This window comes from Arctopsyche grandis, chromosome 3 (genome assembly GCF_051622035.1).
Source record: "Arctopsyche grandis isolate Sample6627 chromosome 3, ASM5162203v2, whole genome shotgun sequence".
In the NCBI taxonomy this organism is placed as follows: domain Eukaryota; kingdom Metazoa; phylum Arthropoda; class Insecta; order Trichoptera; family Hydropsychidae; genus Arctopsyche; species Arctopsyche grandis.
In genome coordinates, this window is record NC_135357.1 from 34,511,728 (window position 1) to 34,526,120 (window position 14,393).

At 36.3% G+C, this 14,393-nt stretch overlaps 1 protein-coding gene across 1 annotated transcript; it reads left to right on the forward strand.

Annotated features, from left to right (window-relative positions):
• The first annotated feature begins 1,883 nt into the window (after window positions 1–1,883).
• LOC143923277 (nuclear transcription factor Y subunit gamma-like) lies at window positions 1,884–8,738 on the forward strand. Its single transcript, XM_077446876.1, has 7 exons — window positions 1,884–2,105; window positions 5,445–5,565; window positions 5,652–5,837; window positions 5,913–6,047; window positions 6,116–6,331; window positions 6,407–6,520; window positions 7,682–8,738. Exons 1-7 carry the CDS (start codon window positions 2,083–2,085, stop codon window positions 7,766–7,768), a joined length of 882 nt encoding a protein of 293 aa, XP_077303002.1. The 5' UTR covers window positions 1,884–2,082; the 3' UTR covers window positions 7,769–8,738.
• The last annotated feature ends 5,655 nt before the right edge of the window (window positions 8,739–14,393 follow it).

A 14,393-nucleotide genomic window follows, 5' to 3' on the forward strand; every position in this document is an offset into this window, starting at 1 on the left:
AGCGTCGTCACGCCGAGACGGGCGGTAGCGCTACAACACCTCCACGAGCCACAACGACTCACAGTCCAGCTCGGAGTATCATCAACCACATCGATGCCCCTGCCGCCCCCGCCGCCCCACCAACCGACATCAGCCTCGGAAGAGCGGCGCCGCCGCAGCATCGCATCGCATCGGCGCGACCATCGGACCACCCACCGTCCTGCTCGCGACGTCACCGCCCTCGAATCTACCGACCATTCAGGGCGGTACACCTATGTACACAGCGGATGACCCACGTCAACATTTTTTTTCTCCCCACTCAATAATTTTTTTTTCTCTTTGTGTAACAATAATTTTTTTTCTATTGTAAAATTTGTTTCTTTGTAATTTTGGTATCGCTGATGCTGGGGGGGGAGTGATGTGGCGGCTCGCTTATACGACATGGTCGAGTTTGGTTGCCTTCCTGCGAGTGGGAACCAACTCGGCTGGGTTCGGAGAGCTACTACTCACTCTGTCTTCAGCTGTCATATAATAAACACGTGCATTAACATGCCAGTCGTCTCATTCGTTCATCCTCCATAGAGTTTTTGGGTGCCAGATGTTTCGTGATTGAGATTTTAGTGACGTGCACGAGATCGCTTTTTGCGGAATAATCACCGAATCAATTCTTATATGCTTGTATGCGCATCTTTTTGTGCATCAAATTTTAGCCCGACGTCGAAAACACAATTTAGGTTAAATATGAAATCAACCGAGAAAAAAAATCATAATTCATCTTCGTATTTCGTAGCTTCAACTAGTCTAATTTATAATTTCATGCATGTATTGTTGGTTGGTAACATCGAAAACAAATCAAATTTTGTATAACGATGATATCAATTCCGCTTTCGATTTCGGTTCTGTTTCTGGATTACTTTTTCAGTTCCGGATCCGCAATCCTTTTTCAGTTCTAGATCCGGATTCCTGATCAGGATTATTTTTTCAGTTTAGCTTCACTTATATACATAAAAAACCATTAATTTCTGATTGACTGTCATTAAATTTTTTTTTCAATTCATTAAAGGTCTGTTCATACTTAACAGCACTGCACGACTCCGTTTCAAATATGTCATTTTATTATATTTCTATTCATATCTACCTACACGTCGCGGTCACGTCACGTCACGTCGCGTTGTTGTTGGAAGAAGAAGCTCAAGAGGGCAATAAAAAAGCATGGAGGCGTTTTGATGTGCATCCCATGTTAAAAAATAGAAAAACCGAAGGAGAGTTTTGGACACTGTATAAGGAGCTTGTGGATGATGGACAATTTTTTTTTAAATATTTCCGTATGAACCGATACCAATTTGAAACAATACTGGATAAAATAAAAACACAAATCACCAAAAAATCTACAAAATTTAAGGAAGCAATGTCAAAAGGTCATTGTCAGCGCCAAAACCATGTCGAAAGATTAAACAGCTGTCAACTGTCACTATCGATAATTGGTCCAAAACAGCAAAGCGGCAGACTCATGGCACGTAATTCGCGTGTATATCTCCACGATGGCCAAAAAAACGGATACGATACGTTGACGGATGTTGCTGTAAGGTATGAACAGGAAATGTCGTGGCGTAAACGTGACGGTTGGTATGAACATACCCATACAAAATGTACCAAAGAATACTTTTCGTACGGCCGGATACCTGCTGAAGTGGGTACGTGCTGACTAGGTATGAACAGACCTTAATTCGATAAATTTAATAAAAAACAAATGAATTTTTACTACAAGATTAACCATGTTTAATCGGTTTATATAATAAATGAGTAAAACCACTAGTTTATTATAGTTTTTGTGCACGCAAATACAAAATTTCGTCGCGTGTGCGTAATTTCGAATTATCGAGGTGGCTAATTCGGCGTAATTTGGCAGAGGTCGCGTTGGTGGTCATGTGCGGTTGTCCGTGAGTGGCCCTGCTCGGACGAATCGCGGCCGCTGAGCTCGGTGATTGGCGCCGGCGCGCGACTCTGATTGGGCGGCTCTCAGCTTTCGTTTAAACCGAAACCCGCGCCCTCGAAAGCGCCCCCGACTCGCGCGCGACCCCCGGAAGCCCCTCCGCCCCCGCCATGTCCGTCTGCTTCGTGCCCGCGTGAGTTGCGCCCCCGCCCCCCTCTCCTTTGCACGCTCGCCTCTCGCCACTCACCACTCGCCCACCTCGCTCACTATCGCACTACTTCTTCTCTTCATTACCACTGTTTGAATCACGAGACTAATTGCGGGAATTTGTATCACGTGCTTAATTGTCATACCCCCCCTCTTCCCCGTCCCCGCAGAAGTGACGCGTCGCTCCATCACTTTCGACTGACAGCTGCATTGTTAACAATTTCATTGTTGGCAATACTGAATTTATGTTTCAAACTATGCACTTTTTTTATCTCTTTCTACATACGCACACTGGAAACGTGAAGAATAAGAGGCGACTTAATCGAAGTGTTTAAAATACTAAATAATCATTACAAATGTCATATGTCCAATTATATTACATTCAACGAAAACATTCACCTCGGAGGTCACTCGCTTAGACTCCGAAAAGAAAAATCTAATAAATTGATCAGAGATTCCTCATTTTCAAACAGAGTGGTTTCCCAATGATATTATAATTTCTGACGACCTTAATATTTCTTAAAAATAACCTTGATGTATTATCTTATACTTGAAGGATTACTGTAAATCTTCTTTCCCAACATTTTATTTCTGTTTCTTGTTTACTTTTTTTTCTCATTTAATTTACAAATATGTTTAAATTGTTAAAAAATATGTATAAATCGAACCCCTTGGGTATATATTGGGTTAAATAAAAAATAAATAAAATATTTTCTGTATTGATCAAAATTTTGTTCATACAAAAGTTATATGACATTTTATTTTTATTTTATATACAACCTTAAGAGGGCTGTACACCCGAAACCTTAATTTTGTTACCGTTCCTTTCTTCGATATATATATTGAGTGTATGTATATATTGAGTGAATGCGACAATATATATCAATATATATATATTGAGTGAATGCGACAGTTGCGCTTCGGCCAGATAAAACGTATTTTAAATTGACAAAATCGAGGTTTCGTATTCTACTATTTTCTCCTCCAAAACTGGACCAATTTTTAAAAAAAATTCATCATCGGTATGAGAAAGATACTTTCTGTGCATCTATCGGCGTATTTTTTTAAAAATCGACCGTTAAATAAGCACGCTGGACTCGTTTCGTGGGTGTAAAAAAGAGGCCATTTTATAGATTTTTGGCGGCTCCTAGCTCCTTTAAAAAATAATTAATCAAAAAAATAAAACGATAGATGCACCCTAATGGTGGATATCCATAGCATATTAAAAAATAATTTCTCTAGTGCCATAATTGAGGAAGGGAGAAGTATAGTACGTTTGTATGGACAAGGTGCTGCTGTCCAGCCCTCTTAAGGCCGTATATAAAAAATACACAATATTAATATAAGAAAAGAAATTAATTATATATGAATCTCAATATGTTACTTATTGTATTTATTTATTAAGTCCTATCCATAGATGCATAATACATAGATCCGCCCTCACGGTTTATACTGGTCTCCCTTTTGGCGCATTTCTCTCAGTAGGTTAGTAGCTTCTAAGTAGGAAAGGTCGATTGTGGAGATCTTTTCATCTTTTCATCACTAACTGAGGGGTGCTGGGGGGTTTAACTAGCGAGGGGAAGTGAAAAAAACGCCGACTGCTGCGTCATAGGGAAAAAATCCTTTTTGTTCCCCCGCTAGTTAAACCCCCCGCACCCCTCAGTTAGTGGCGACAAGATCTCCAACGAAATTTGTTGTAATGCCATATCTAGTCTATTCTAGATCTATGGTCCTATCTGAATTTTTGGCGTTCCTCATACTCTATGTATAATCTATATTATATTAATTTTGTTAAAATGCTTAAGTATCTCTGAACTTAAGAAAAACTCAACCAACATATAACTTTTCTCATCACAACTTGATATGAAAACAGGGTTGCCAGATGTGTCCCTATTTGACGACACATTTGTCTGTTGAACTCGGGACAGTTCCGAGTTCAACAGACAAATCCCATGTCCCGCATTGTCTCTGAAAATCTAACTATAATGTACGTACATATATAGTTAAAGAGGCTCGCTTAATTTTTGTACAGAAATGGTTCGACTTCAGAAGTAACAAATTTCAATCGTAAGTTTTGTCCTTAAAACCAGACATGAAAATCTAATTTTCGTCAATTGAAGAATTAAAAAACAATTACTTGCGATATTGACCTTCTATACGAAGCTGTCTGTTTATTTAACAATTTTTTACTATGACTGAAGTTAACTAGAAAAAAACAATGTATGAGAAATGGATGACATTTTTATTAAAGATTATTCCGCTGGCATTAATTTGTATGAAATTGTGGCCCACATTCTCTCAATTCCACATTCCAATGCAATTTGCGAAATAATATTAAGTCTAATAAGTGCAGCTTGGAGAAAGCAGAGAAACAGATTATTGTCAAAACCGTAGAAGTTGAATCAATGATGATATAAAATTTTGATAACGATAAAATTGGAATGACTTGACTAAAGATAGCGAGCATATTTTGTATGTAAAAGCTCGGAAAAATACGTATAACATAATTTTATTAAAATATGTATTTTTTCTTAAATTCTTTCTTATTTTTTGATTTTTAAATGCTTTTTATTATTATGAAATTATTTTCACAATACATATCTTATATATATTTTAATAGCTACTGATCTACTGATCATTTTCTATTTTACAATTTAATTTAATTTGGTTAGTAATCATAGTATTATATTATTCTAATGTTAATCTACAGCATAATAGGAAAAAGAGCTCAAAAACCTATTTACAATTCTTATAAATGCTCATAATACATCTAACACATAATATTAATTAAAAACTCTCTAATGTCGACGATCTAAAGCAGATTGTGTTTAGGTAATCTGTGTGTTATACCTGAAGGGTATAGACATTTTGTTGTAATCACCGAGACTCTTCACAAGTGTGTTAGTATGGTTATTATTAGTGATTCTGTCATAGAATCTACTGGTTAGTTTGTTAGTAATGTCTGTAACTAACGGAATATTATTTATGGCATGCAGTTTTTTCAAGTTAGTATATATGGGTGTATTATAAATTATTTTTAGGGATTTATTTTGTATTACTTGGAGCTTGGAAAGGTTAGTATTCGAGGAGTTATTCCATACAGGTGAAGCATAGGTTAATAAGACAACCCTGCATGAAAAGCATCAGTCATTAAAGTTAGGTCGATAATAGCTAATTCACATTTTGTACTAAATTTCAAAGACTATATAAAACAAAGTGATTTATTTTATGATTTATTTACTTGCACACATGCATATGTATGTATTATATATGATCATTTATTGTTGCAAGATATATTTACAATATTTTTTATTTATTTTCACAGCGAAACAATCATTCCCGATGAAGATGCCGAGGAAGACAGTCAGGGTGAAAACACCATGGCGCACTTGGCGCTTGCTCAATTTTGGAAGAAAGTCATGGAAGACATGCACAAATTGAACTTGGTTCGCACTCTTGTCATATATTAAAAAAAAAGTCCGTTAATTGATATAAATTTGTATTATATTGTTGTGATTTGTTTACCATATAGGACGATTTCAAACAACAAGTCCTGCCATTAGCAAGGATAAAAAAAATTATGAAATTAGACGATGAAGTCAAGATGATATCGGCTGAAGCGCCTTTGCTTTTCGCAAAAGCTGCTGAAATATTCATACACGAGCTAACTTTGAGAGCTTGGATACACACTGAAGAAAATAAGCGCCGAACGCTTCAAGTCTGTACCATTTTTTTTTTTCAGATTTTTTTTTTTGTTTTCTGTAAATATTTATGATTTTATTTTCATTTTTAGAAAAACGATATCGGTTCGGCTGCTGCAAAATCGGATCAGTACGATTTTCTCATTGATATCCTGCCGCCGGATGAGCTGAAGCATACCAAACCGAGAGAGGAAGCTCCTGCCAAGACTAGCGTTTCACAAGATCAAGTAAATTGTTTAGAAGGCTTTTTAAAATTGAATTTGAATACAAAATATCTAACGTGTTTGTTTTTCAGGTTCAGTATTATTTGCAACTCGCTCAGCAGCATCAAGCCGCATTGCAGCAGCCTCAAGCTCAAACACAGCAGATTCAAACTCAAGTAAGCCAACCGTCTTCTGCACCGCCTCAAGTAGTCCAGGTGGCCAGCGCTTCGGCAACACACCAGCAACAATCCGCCGTTCAAATCGTTCAACAAATAGTCACTCCGAATGGAGAAATACAACAGATACCTGTAAGATTTTAATTTTTCGATTAAATTTTGTCATAGTATTCATTATTGACAAATGTAACTGTGGTTTTTTTTTAGTTTCAACTTACTCAAAGTCAGCTGAATATGATACGAATGCAAATGCAAGGCGGGTCTCAACCGATAATAATACATACGACTCCAGTTCCTGCTGGACAGACACAACCTATTCAAGTAAGTCTAGTTTTGAATATGGCAATTGTTAATTCTGATTTATTATATATGTATGTACGTAGTAACAATAGGTGAAGTTTTGTGATCATGCGAAAATTCTTGACTGATTCGAACTCAGAATTGATCACTGATCACGTTTTCATGATCTGGAAAAAAGGTGTGTTTGTCTATATATTTTGGGGATTTTTTTAACACCGTTAGTCCTATCGAACTGAAACTTAGTATCGGTTACTGAAATTCTTATCGATATGACGTTAGTTTTTTTGAAATTTTTAAGTTGACTGGAAATGGTACCTCCCCTTATAGGTGTCCTCGTTACTTTATTTTTTTAAGTTTTTGAATTCAATTATCTCCCAAACCGCTAACCGAATCGAACTGAAATTTTTTTACATGTAATAGAAATTATAAATATTGTATTCTAATATTTTTTGAATATTTTTACTTGAACCGGAAGTAGTACTTTTACTCTAGAGATTGGAGGTTTTTTATGTTTTGCTCTGAAACCTTTTGGTTTATTAAACTGAAATTTCATATCTAGAAGTTTAAGCTTAATACCAAGTTATTTATAAAATTTGGTAAGTCTCCTTTAACCGGAAGTGGCAGTTTACTCTTGTTCGATTTTTCCTCCACTATTTTTTTTTACCTCTTAAACATGTGTGCTCTTCACAAAAAAATTCAAGTATAATTCTTCTATTAATGTGATGAAAATAAAAAAAAATCACTAAATTTAATAAACTGGAAGTGGGATTTTCCGCTTTATAGAAAAGTCAAAAATGTTGTGACCACGATTCTTCTCACACCCCTTAAACGTATCAAGCTGAAAATTTATATTTGTATTCTTTATGTACTAACTTAGAGCTGATAAGGTTTTGGTCAGAATTTGTAAACCGGAAATAGTATTTTTTTTAAAACAGTATTTCATTATTTTATTTTGATCGTTTAAATTATTTTTATGTTCTTGATATTCTTATGTTCTTGATAAGTTTGCCCTACATTTGCGCTCAATTTGCATCAAAAATTCTCTCTCAACCGGTATGTGTGAACGTGTATGTATGTTTAACTATCTCATTTTGTTTTTGTGACTTTATATTCTTCAAATACATAGATTAAGTCATAGGTTGGTCACATCCGAATTTTTTTTAAGTTATCGTTTGATTTTAGGTTCCGCAGCAGCAGCAACAGCAGACGCCGCATCCAGTTTATCTGACCCAAGTAATGGCATCACCAGAAGGCGAATTGACTTCTTAGAAAATATCGAACTAATGTTATAGCGTTCAAAGAAGTCTGATATTGTAATCTATAAAAATAGTATTTTTTTGTAAGAATATTTTAATTCTAAGGTATATCGGCCTTTCGAAATTAATGACCCTGCTTTGCAAGTTTGTTTTATAACACTAGATTTTGTTTCGCATAATGAGCACCATTCGCTTTATATTAAAAGAATCCGACTGGTGCCTTATCAGTTATCCATCGTTTCATTCCCGAGTTGTAGTCATAAATGCTGGTGAAATCTGAGGTCCACAATACATACATCAAGGTTCATCGTTTGAATTATAGAAATAGGAAAAATGTGTTGAATTTTTCAATATTATATATTAAAATAGATAATGCAAATGATGAATGCTAACTCATATTTTTTCATATCAAAATAGGGGTGATATAAATGCTCAAAATAGCTATATATATATAACGTTAAAATCGTTGCCAAAGAAAGGGCATTCAGAATACCTTATAATATAAAGTTTTAAGCAATCTTTTTTCGTATTAAATAAATAATAGGTCCTCGAGATTACAATTTGGAGCTGCCTTTAATATTTATATATTATTAGTATTATTTATAAACGGTAAATTAAGTCGTTTTTGTCTTGAAATAGCTGATGTGATTGGTTCGAGTTTTTAGGGGAGTGAGATAGGTGTGTGTGTGTGTGTGTATATCTTTAATTTTTATTAAATTTGCACTATTGTTTTATCCGATGTGTTTTGTAAATTATTTAACGTATTCCACCAAAGATTTTAATTCACCCGTCTTCAAGGAGGATTGATTGATTGATTGTTTTTCGGCAATATGCGGATTGGTCGATAGTGATTGTGTGATATTTTACGGTTATAGGAGTTAAGAAAACGTTCACTGTTTGTAGAGTAACAATAGTATGTTTGTCTTTTGTACTTTATCTGTTAATAACTAATTTGGTAATAAAATATTTTAGATTGGTATATTATTTGTGTTTTATTTCTGTATATTGTGTATTAACATTATGTATTTCAATGATTTACTATTGTAAAATATAGATTTTTTTTTATTTGTTTAAAGGAAAAGGTGACAGGATATTCACAATTGTAAATTGTGACATACAATTTATTGAAAAAAAATTGTGAAAGTTTTTCCTTAAAGTTGCATACAAAAGTTTTTTATCATTATTTATAGTAGTAATTTTCAAAAATTTTTTGTAATCGGTTCAAAGTCACTTGTGATTATTATATTTCATATCAAGGCTGTAGGCAGTAGAAAAACATGATTTGTTTAGTCAGTTGAGAAGTTCTAATCATTAGAAATCGCATTTGTTAACGATTCATAAAAAAATTATTCAAACAACAAAAATTTAATGACCTTCTCTACACTTAAAAACTTCTTTTTAAATAAATAAACATTTGACTCGTACATATCGAAGCAATATATTATCGTAAACGGATTATTGCGATAGGGTGCAGGATAATCATTGCCACAAAAATCGCGTATACGAAATATCTAGCAATCGAGTACTCGTTGGATCGATTGGTGGGGTTTTTGGGTGCCAACGTGCCAGATGTTCCGTGATCGAGATTTTAGTGACGTACGCGAGATCACTTTTTGCGGAATAATCACCGAACCCATGTAGACTCCTTTTAGCCTTATCCCATTCATCTGGAGTCGACTCTCCTAGTGTGGCATCGCTTGGATTGTCTATTCTGTGTTGTCTCAGATGGTAGTTTGCCATGTTTGATATTTATCATGACGAGCCCCATCCACGCAAGGATAGATCTAGGATTTTTTTCTAGGGCCGCTTTTTAATTTTAACCCAAACTAAACAATCCGGTTGAGGAGTTTGATGCCCCTGGCAACAGGGGACGAAACCATCAAATTGGTACGTGGCTCAGGTAAGGATAATAAATCACGATATCTAATATATCTGAAGTTGCTGGGAACATTGAAGTTCAATTCAGCAAGAATTTGAGGATTACACAACAATCCAATCAGTAGTTTATAAAAATGCTTCTCCAGATATCCTGTACGCCGTGACTCAAGGGAATTATAACTAGTCACCGGACCCAGAAGGTCCCGCTTATTGTTCAAAGGTTGTAAATGCATTGTTAAAGGTTTGTCGAACCTTTTTTACAAAGGATTTACAATAATGGAACAATGGATAGCACTGTGACTATCCTACCTCTAATTATAACCTAGTGCTCCCAGTAGATAGAAACTTGGATAGAGCCAGGGATAGCGACCATAAACAACCCTGTAGGCATATCTGAGAAACATATAATGAGGCTCCATATAATGGATGAGAACTCAAGAATGCTCCGTACTAGTGAATTATATAGGATACGGAGTACTAAGGCACTCTGGAAAGGTTTACTTGCACGCAGTATGAAACCCAACATTTTAAGAGCTCTCGAGTAAATAATATCAATGTGCCGTCCAAAATCAAGATTCGCGCAGAACAAGATTCCCAGATCACTAAAACTCACAGCCGAATCTAGCCCAATTGCATTTAAGAGGGCTGGACCCCAACGCCTTGTCCATACGAACGTATTAGACTTCTCCCTTCCTCAATTATGGCACTAGAGAAATTATTTTTTAATATGCTATTTATATCCACCATAGGCATGTTTCTATTTTTTTTATTTTTTTGATTAATCAAAAATCAATTAATCAAAAAAATAAAAAAAATTGAAACATGCCTATGGTGGATATCCATAGCATATTAAAAAATAATTTCTCTAGTGCTATCATTGAGGAAGGGAGAAGTCTAATACGTTTGTATGGACAAGGCGCTGGGGTTCAGCCTTCTTAAATGGTAAGAGCAGTGGTGTCGCCCTAATGGTTTCCATGGGTTTCCGGAAACCCGTTGTTAAAAACCAAAAGTTTCCGGAAACCCGATAGAAATCTAGAAATTCATATAGGGAGGGCTGCATAGATTAAGGTAGAAGAAGAAGAAGGTAGACGCGGGCCTGCTTGTGTAGTAGAAGCAGTGGCGGCTCGTCCATATGCACTGCGGTACTGCAGCACCCCCAAGGAAATTGAGAAAAATTTAATATAATACACATACATTTATATACATAAATGTATGTCTATTATATGAAAATATCAATATTATTTAAGCGCGTATTAAGCTCGCCCGCACACCGATACATCCAATAATGATCATACATCGCGGTACTAATATCAGAAAGTGAGGCATCGTTTATGATTTTGTGCAGTACAGTTTTCGATGGAATATGCCGAGTGGGCGAAGGAGGGCCGCGGGGGCAGCTAGAAGCTTGATCGGTACTGCACTCCCGACAGTATTATACACATTTCTTGTTGCGTTCGTGTGCGCGCTGCGCCGCGCTCTCGACACGCTCCTCACTTTTCCTCATTTCTTCTGCACCTTTTGTCTTTCCTTCTACACCTCTTACACTTTCTACCTTTCTACACTTCCTTCTACACGTCACTTTAAGTATTTAAAATGGTTTCAAAATCAAGAGAAGCTGAGCCGATGTTTTCAAGAACTTAAATTTTCTTCCGAAAATACTGATAAAACAATAACAGATTCTGCCAATTTACTGAATACAATTTTTTATTTTAGTCAGAACTTTTTCATAAGTTAATGCCGCATCTAGAAATTATTTATAACCAAATGCAATCTAGTCATATCGATGCATTTTCAATTAAAGAAAACTTAAAAAGTTTTACTAATGTCATTATACAAATATGAGATTCTTAAAGCGAATAGAAGCCAAAAATATGTGATGCATATATTATCGCACATATTATAGAAGCCAAAAATATGTGATGCATATATTATCGCACATATTATAGAAGCCAAAAATATGTGCGATGTTATTATTAAGGATATGTAAGACAGGGAAGGTATGTTGACCGTATCCCGGTCTAACGAAACACGTTGTGGCGGCTCGCTTATACGACATGGTCGAGTTTGGTTGCCTTCCTGCGAGTGGGGACCAACCCGGCTGGGTTCGGAGAGCCGCTACCCACTCTGTCTTCAGCTGTCATATAATAAACACGTGCATTAACATGCCAGTCGTCTCATTCGTTCATCCTCCATAACGTGTTGTGTAGTTTGAAAGAGGATCGTTTATTTTTGTTCAATTGGTACAATGGTTATTGTATGCAGTGGCGGACTGGGACTGAAATCAGTGCATGCCAGGAGTCAAAGGGGGCCCCCCAGGGTTAAAAAATTTGCCCCCCCCCCCCTCATATAACAAAATTTTCTTCTTTCCATCACGCTAAAAATCAAGGGAAAAATTTTTTTTTTTCAAAAATGGGAATAAACAAATTTAGGTAAAAGAAAAATGGCAAAAGCAAAATAGATCCATAAATTACATTGTATATTTCGTTTTAACCCTTGTCCTAGGTAAATAGAATGCATCATAAAAGAATCAGGGACTTCATTTCAGCTTTTTCTTGGGCTGGCAAAGATTGGTCAAATTGAATTTTTTTTCAAAAAATCTTTTTATATCGGAATAAAAATGGAAAATATTCTTTGAATACACCTTATTGAGATATAAAATATGAAAAAAATAAGCTTATATTTGAAAAAATAATTATAAAAAAATATTATGTAAAAATCGAAAAAAGCGCCGCAGGCGAAAATTTTTTTCTAAAAATCTTCACATGGTCAGCAAAAATCGACCATCGAACTGAGTCACTAAAAAACTATCAATTAACTTAATTTCTACCGACTGTCTTTTCACTTTATCTATGTACATACATACATACATATGTACGTAATAACAATAGATAAAGTTTTGTGATCATGCGAAAATCTGGATTTTGGGAAGGGGGCCCCTATCCTATATTTCTATATACATGGATGTGTCTAGATTAGGATTAGATTTTATATTCGGAAACTGTTTACAATTGTATATTTAAATCTTACTATATCGTCGAAGTATAATCAAATGTTATTTTGAAAGTATGAAGTAAATTTAAATAGCTGGTTGATGATGAATCGTCCTATCAAAATTGTTTTAAGCAATTCAGTTTATATTATTCACGGAAATTTGTTTATTACCATTTTTATTTCAGTAGGTAGTTGTAACATAGGTATTGGTATATACATAATATTGACGTTGGAAATGGGCCCGGCAAAAGGGCCCACGTTGAAATGTTGAAACTTACATTTCGAGCCTAATACAAAAAGTTAACCAATCTTTGGGCTGTTAAAGCAGGTATTAGTTGTGTTTGTATATCGTAAGATATTTGTTTTGTTGAAATACCCAAACTTTAGGTCCCAAAGTGCAATATCCTATAAATTTTTACACACGTGAAATAGATAAAAAGTTATTTAATTTTACTGAGGGCCCATATTTTCTAACAGACAGTGGGGCCCACATGCCATCGGGCATGTTCGCTTGTATGGCCAGTCCGCCACTGATTGTATGTACGAAGAGGTTTCTTCGGAGAAGTGATCTGTTTGAACTCCAGAGGCTCACTCTGCCGGTGGAGGTTGCTGCGTTGCTTTATAAACGTTTTGGGTTGAAGTGTGTCGTGTGCACATCTTTTGTTCTTGGTACTCGCGCTGCCCTAGTTATGCTGCGAGCGTGGTTTTATGGGTTCATACGCCTGGACGTAGTTCGTGGTTTTTATGGGTTCAGTGTGTTCTTCCTTTGTGTACAGACTCCAGGGATGTTCAACTCGAGAGCACCCCGGAAGTCGTTTTTCTGAGATAGCTAGTGGTAAGCTTGGGCGGGGCTGGTTTCCTCAAGGTGCCTTCCTTCGTCGTCGGTGGTCTGGTCTCTGCTGATGTCGGCTGCTCTGCTATGTCCCTTTCTCCTTCGTAATGTGCGTGGGATGCGTGATGTGGAAAAAGGGAGGAAATTGTATAATAATAAAAACAGGTTGTAATTCTGTTTGTATGGTGACTGTATTTTATATATGTATAAATACAGAGAATAAGCAGGGGGGGGGGGGGAGTCCGTCGTGAAATTAGCGCGCACGTGTTCGAGAGGTTATGATAACTTCACTCCTCACGTGACTACGTGATCTGACTTCGACGAAGAAAGACCAGGATTTCCTCACTTCTCACCGGACGTATACTGAAGCTGTACTTCCAGTATCGTCTGCCGATCCAGGCTGAGCTGATCGGGACTCGGTGGTGGGAACAAACTCGGTAGCGAACAGAGATGTTCACTCGACCGAAGCGGAAAACGAATAGGAGGCGGGGACGCGCGCTCGGCGCCGATCTCCCTCCAAAACGGCTCCTTTGGTCGTAACGCCACGAAAGCTGACCATGAAGACTTGGTCGGAACACTTTGTTTCCCAGATACGTGTATAGAAACACGTGTCGACCTTTTGACGAGGCGAGCGTGTGCCATGCGTTAATGACTTTCCTGGATATGTGTCGCAGTGACCTGATCAGATCATTTCAGTTGTACTATATGCCTACAGATATAAAAGAAAGATACTTTTTCTAATTATTTAATAAAGAAATTTTGAAAAGTACTGAAAGAAAATGCCAATGGAAGATCTACTACTAACAGTTGAATCATATCGAATGCTAGATAAAGAAAAACTTCAAACTGAATTAGAAGTGTTTTTACTCAAGGAAAGAAATGCATAGTATTATGGGGGATGAACGAATGAGACGACTGGCATGTTAATGCACGTGTT